Here is a 6,691-nt window from a genome sequence, read left to right on the forward strand (position 1 = left end):
AAAAGCGTATCTTTTCCGATGTCCCTAATCATAGAAAACCACCAGTTACGGGTTTTGGGCTCCTGAAAGGACATTACTACCACGAAACACCAAAGCACCATGTGTGACCCCACCATACATGGAATTGACCTCTTCAGCTTGTACGTTCTGTTTTCCCGTATCAGACCACGTGATGTTACTCTAGAGAACAGCTTCTTTCGAATGTCGTGTTACGCACGTGCTTATGTACCAATAACTTGAAAAAAAAAACCCAAAAATTCCTTTGAGAACATCACGTGGTTTGAAATGGGAAAACAAAATGTACAAGCTAAAGAGGTAGGAAGGCGGTAGGAAGGCAGGAAGGCGATATTTGGTCCGTCTAGATAAACCCAATGTATCTTTCAATATTTCCTTTCCGAGTTAACTTCGGCCTCTTTTTCCACTCCAGGCAAAACGTCTCACACTTATCACTATGCCTAAATTTGGAAATGAGGAAGAAGTGAACTTGGAATGCTAGCCCCAGTTCTTTTTCATCCTATCAAGAGCCACGAAAATGCTGTTTGCATTAGACAGTTGATATAAATAGGTTTTTATTTATTAATTGTCAAAGTACAAAGATTTTTTGCAATTTAACCAGTTCTGGCTATTTACATATATTGTACAAACATGGCAAACACCGCAAAATTTCTACTTTTTAAAATAATGTTATGCGAATGTTTTCTGCTCTTTGTGACGGCAACATTTTCAGTTAAACTGTTTTTGAAACTGTTGCTCCTTTAGAGGAACTTTACGAAGTTTGTACGATTTCAAATCACAGTGGCCATGTTGACGGAAAAAAAACAAATTGGAAAAAACAATAACTTGTGTTGCTCTTGGGAATAACCTCAGCTGACTGTCTAAGTCTTTGATTTTAGAGAGAGTTTCAATCGCGTGTCGTAAAATCAAAACCAAAGTTATTACTTTGGCCAATCAAAAAGGACGGACACGATCCGGTAAACCAATCAAAACTCGAAGTAATTACACCCAGCCGACACAAAGCGCGGGAAAATATGCACGTGCGAACCACGATTCGTTTTGGTTTCACTTCTGATTGGTTGAAAAAGTGGGGAGAGAACTTTGAACCAATCACTGAGTGAAGTAATCATAAACCAAAGCAATTCGCTAATCATTTTCGACACTACAATAATACAATACATACTTAATTGACCGCTCCCCATAGGGGCTTTTCAGGGCCAATGTAACACAGTCAACGAAACAACAGAAGACAACAACTACAACTGTTAAGAATCCCAACTGGCCGGAGGCAAACCAGTTGGCTATTTACAAGTGCAGCTGGGAAGTTGAACCAGGGACCACCAGGGAACAAATTCAGCGAGTGGTCAGAGCGGGCCTTGAACCCGGGATCTCCTGATCTCAAGGCAAGCGCCCTAACCACTGGGCCACACTGCCTCCTTCAAAACCGCTCTATAGTACTTCGCTTTGTGATTGGTTTAAAAGTCTTGTGTCACTGACTCAGTTAAATGTCGTGTGATCGGCCAAAGGAATTGGTTTACATTTTACAACAATTAACTGGAAACCGCTCAACGATCTGTGCAATAGTTTCGCCACCACCACCATGGCCACAGTGATATCACGAAGTCGCGTGAATATAGGCTACAAACTAAACAGCGACTTCACTACAACAGTCAAATTTGTTTCATCACTTAAGGTTACTACAAACCTTGCTGAGTTTCCTGCACAAAAAAAAAAAGAAAAACGTACACGCACTCCTTTTAAGGTAGCCAAGTAGACGCGCCGTCATTGTATGACTTATTGAAATTCTTGGATTTCACATGACGTCACGGCCGCCATGTTGGTGTCCCTAAACAATGAAATGATGGCGGCCACGTTAGTGTCCCGATCCAATCCTCCGGGAATTGAAAGCTATCATTATGCTAACGTCTTCTTTTGTTTTCGTTGAAAAACATGGCTGTTGATCACGTGAGTGAAACCCAAGAACAGAATTCATGAAAAACTGGCTAAAGAATTTCACTAGAGTAGCAGCTCTCGTAACCTGCTGTTATTCGGTGATGTAAGAACCTTCTATTGTTTTTAAGTCTAAGGTATCGTTTCAATTATTGTTTAGTATTTTGTTTTTGGATAGGGTAGAGAGCCAATCACATACGTTACGAAAGCTGCTACATCATCCAAGAATTTAGCCTTAGCGACTTAATGAAGAGCAACATTTAAGGCGGTTATTTGTCCCTTTTTACGTTAATTGGGCTGATAGCCAAAGGAGAGAAACCCTCAAATGGAACTTACGGTAAGAGAATCCATATTTTAAAGAAGTAACAAAACAGCTATTTGCTTGGTAGCCTAACCTCTGACTGAAAACGAGGTTGCTAGATCACACGCAGCCTCGATTCCCTTCACAGGTCACTCCAGCACACAACGGCAAAATAAACTGTTTAAAAATCACAAAATTAATGCCCATTTGTAATTATTCAACAGCCTCACAACTTGAATAATAATAGCAACCAATGTTGTCAAGTACAACCTTAAACAATGTCCTCCTTGACTATAAACTTAGGGAGGATAGGCAAAATCACTTTTTCTTAGCAAAATATATACAAATTGCATATGAATTTATCATTGCTTTTTACAAATGTACATTTTAGCATTGCTCTTTCATCCTGCGATAAATGGTGATACGAGTTTTCTTGAAAAATATTTGCACCAAAAACAAAAATATTCCTATAATAAGCTAAGTACACTCCATTTTAAGATACACTGAATGAATACAGTGCATCTTCCTTAAATATTGAACTACTGACAAAAGTGTTTTTAAATGCACGCACATCGAGCTTACTAAAATTTATTTGCACTTTTTCCTTAAATGGGCAATCTCTCGGGATGACAGTTGACAAAGGCCGATAGAATCCACTTCAATTTTCCATCGCTAATCTTGTTTTAGGCCAATCCACTTGGTAATTTGGTTAGGGAGATGAATGTCCTGTTTGCATATTTGCATTGTGATACGAATGCTCTGTACGTTGTGCCTCTTGACAAAAAAATCATGGGAATTTTGAAGCAGTCAGTCTCTTATACAAATTTGCCATTGCCCTTTGTGCAATGCTGCAGTTAAATGTTATTTAAGGAAGGCTTCTATCATGATACAATATCTTTAAAATACTCAATCCTCATTCTCTTCCCAGAGTCCGCCTGAAGAAACCCTGGGTTTGTGAGAATTTAAGTAATGCCACAAGTTTTCAGCCCTTCTCTGGGCTGTGTGATTCCACCTATTGTGACCAACATTCAAACAACTACTTCATGGTGGGTTTACCATTTACCACATGTATCCAAAATAGCAACCCTTATGAGTAAGCCATTTTTATCAAGATCACTTTTTTCCAGCTTTACACAGCTGTTCATTTCATACAAATGTACTTCGCCAGGGGGATTTAAATTCACATAATAAGCTACCTTCTCCCTAACATCATTACAACTTTAAAGGGGAAAAAAGGGATTTTAACACCAAGACATGCTACAGTATAAACAGGAATAGCTCTGTCCCTTGCTTCAGCGTGAACTCTTCGTTGTCCAACACAGTGAACAGTTAAAGCAAAATAGGCCATTCCGGAATTGCGCAGGGAACAGGGGCGAGTTTCAAATTTGAACCAATCGATAAATTGACACCATCACGTGAAAGATAACACTGAGATTGGCCATTTGTCCAAGTTTGATGCTTAAGGCCGAACAATGATGAAGTTATGGACTTAAAAACATTCAAAAATCCATACAAATGTCTCTAATTGAGGCTGCATCCCCCAAACCATATTAAAATTTTTTACGATTTCTGTAATATTCATAAAAATGGGCAAACAAAGTGATTTTCACCTCACCTATTTCCAAATAGTAGGTCCATGACAGGATTTTCCACTTGTCCCAAATCTGATGAATTTTTTAAAAGTGTTTATATGGTTTTGGGGGACGCAGCCTCAAACTTAGAGACCTTTGTATGGATTTTTAAGTATGTTTTTAAGTTCGTAACCTGGTCTCTGTTCAACCAAAAACCATCAAACTTGGACAGATGGCCAACCTCAATGTTATCTTTCAATGGATGGTATCAATTTATCGACTGTTTCAAATTTGAAACTCGCCCCAGTTCCCTACGCAATTTCGAAATGGCCTATAGAAACAACTCTTGTTAAATATTCTTCCAAGGATGCTTAAGCCACAAGAGTTTCAAATACAAGAGAGACAAAAGAAATGAAAGCTCTGCATGCACATAATTTACATAATTGACAAAATTAATGATACACGAGTCCAGCTGTATGCAAGGCACTACTCCTTTTACAGAAAGTTAAAATCTCTGATACATAATTAAAGCGACCTTTTTCAATAATGTTCTCAAAGGAAACATAGAAAAGGAATTTAAAATTACGAGAATTACAACTTAAATAGAAATTACCAAATTACATGTCCAACAAAACCCATCACCAGGATGGCAAGTACACATATTATATATATATACATATATAATATCACTAGTTTTATATGTATCAAATATAATTTTTTTTAATAACCTATTTTCAGAATTCTCCACCCTGTCAGCAGAGGTATCTGGTTTATGGCAAAGATTAATTATAATTCTTTTAAACTGTACCGGTAATCATAATGAGCCCGCTCAGATCGCAATACTAGTGACAAGAGCAGAAAAAAAAACACCTAATATAAATTAAAATAAAAAGTTGACATTTGCCAAGTTACACATGCCACGTCCTTCAATACATTCCACTGTTTGCTTAAAATAATACTCCTTTATTGAGTATTTGATCAGTTAACTTGTCCTGATCACTTTTAGACAAACGTCCATCTCACTGCTTAGACCTTTTACAAAATAGCATGCTCTTCACGAGGCCACTTCCAAAAATACCATCATCACCCTTTGTTTGCCCTCCAAAACTTTGCATAAGCATTATTTTTCATATTTTCTTGGGACCACTGAAAGTCTCACGAGAAACTGGAAACAATGATTCTGCAAAAATTTGGAGGGCAAACAAAGAGTACCATGGTATATTTTTAAAGTGGCCCATCAGGCAGCACCAATATTGTCCAATATTAGAATTAGGGGCTTGCCTTTCATAACAAAATGCAACTATGATAATTATTTTTAAAGAAACTCTTGTAAGACATACTAGCATCGTTTTACTTTTGGCCACTCTTGGACTGGAATTGGAATGTTGATGACTTCAGACAGTCTTCTGTGTCAACCTTGCCATTCCTTAAAAGGGTTCAAAAATTAACCCTGCTATGCACACAGATGGGTACATGGAACCAAAGAACTTTGGCGAGTAGGGATGCAATATTCCTTAAAATATCACAGGTCAGGTTTCTGACTATTAACCAATGTACCTCTGCTGTGCAGGAATTAATGCCAAGATATGTTAGCAATTGGTGACATCAACTTCATTTCGGAAAGCACTCTGAAGAAAGAAAAGAACAAAAAAAAAATTTAGAAAATGGGAAAGTTCATGTACATGTAGTTACTGTGCTTGTGTACAAGAACCTTAAAAGGGCTAGGTCACGCTATTTTGGGTATTTTGTTTAATTTTGTTAATTATGAGCTCTAAACGTCAAATTGGCAGAGCAATAGTCTTTCATTTGCAAAATCACAGCCACATAACAACTGAGAATGATTTTCCAGCTTTGTAAATGACATTTTGATATAAACTGATGTAAATTTGAAAAAAGGTGGGCCGACGTTTTTCAAATTTACCCAAATTCAATCCATTTCAATCTTCTCCAGTTTTGTCCATCCATGTCCTTTCTTGGCTTCGCTGTCTTTTGTTAGAGTTCTTCTATAGTTTTGAACAGTTATTTTGATATTTTAGTTAATTCTATGACAATTCGATCAGTGCTGAAATTGCCTGACCTAGCCCCTTTAAGCAAACCCTCCCCAAGCCCCCACTTGCAACACACAACAGTGAGCCACTTTTACTCAAACACTAAATGCAACTATATTTTTGTATCTTGTTGCAAAATTTCCACCAATTTTTTTTTTAAAGAACTTCGAACCTTGATTGGGCTAAAGTTGGTCAGATTGGGCTAAAGTTGTTTCCAGAGCAACTGATTTTATTGCTAATCACCTCTGAATGTCTGAAGAGGGTACTTGGGTGAAATTTCACTGGGTATGTGCCGCTTGCTTGTCAGAACCCCAACCCCTTTTAAGTCTATTTGATGGCCAATTAAAGACTCCATCTTAGTCACTTTTGGGTAAACGTAATTTTAGCGACCTCAACTTAATCACTTTTTGATTATGCCTAGTGTAAAGCCTTTTAATTGCAATTTCAAAACGAAATGTAATGCAACTAGTAGATATTAAATCAACAGTGCTACAGTTGTTTCTGTGAGGGTGGAAGGTTACACAAAGCAAACAAAGTGATTTACTGAAAACTGCAAGAATCTTCCATGATTTGGTCCAAAAGCAGCTTCAGCTTCTCATACCTTCATCAAAGGCAGGCAGCTCTGCCTGACTATCTATCAGATCTTATCAGAAAGCCGTAAGGGTTGAAACGTGTAACGGCCCCTTGTGTACTGGGAAACAAGCTTCTGAATATTCAATTTGCTAAATACCATATTTGGAACAAGAAGAGAGAAACATTCAACCAATCAGTTCGTAAAAACACTGTGACGCAATACCACCAATGATGTGGCGTGAAATTAACTGGAG

General features: G+C 37.7%; 1 protein-coding gene across 8 annotated transcripts in view; it reads right to left on the bottom strand.

Annotated features, from left to right (window-relative positions):
- Positions 1-552: 552 nt before the first annotated feature.
- The window catches only part of LOC138023619 (very low-density lipoprotein receptor-like), a 55,179-nt gene continuing 49,040 nt past the window's right edge, over positions 553-6,691 (bottom strand). For all 8 annotated transcript variants that reach the window (XM_068870648.1, XM_068870642.1, XM_068870643.1 and 5 more), the window contains one exon: positions 553-5,444. In XM_068870648.1, coding sequence (XP_068726749.1) covers positions 5,406-5,444 — 39 coding nt within the window. In that variant the 3' untranslated portion in view covers positions 553-5,405. The remainder of the gene's footprint in view (positions 5,445-6,691) is intronic.

This window comes from Montipora capricornis, chromosome 11 (assembly GCF_036669925.1).
Source record: "Montipora capricornis isolate CH-2021 chromosome 11, ASM3666992v2, whole genome shotgun sequence".
Taxonomy (NCBI): Eukaryota; Metazoa; Cnidaria; class Anthozoa; order Scleractinia; family Acroporidae; genus Montipora; species Montipora capricornis.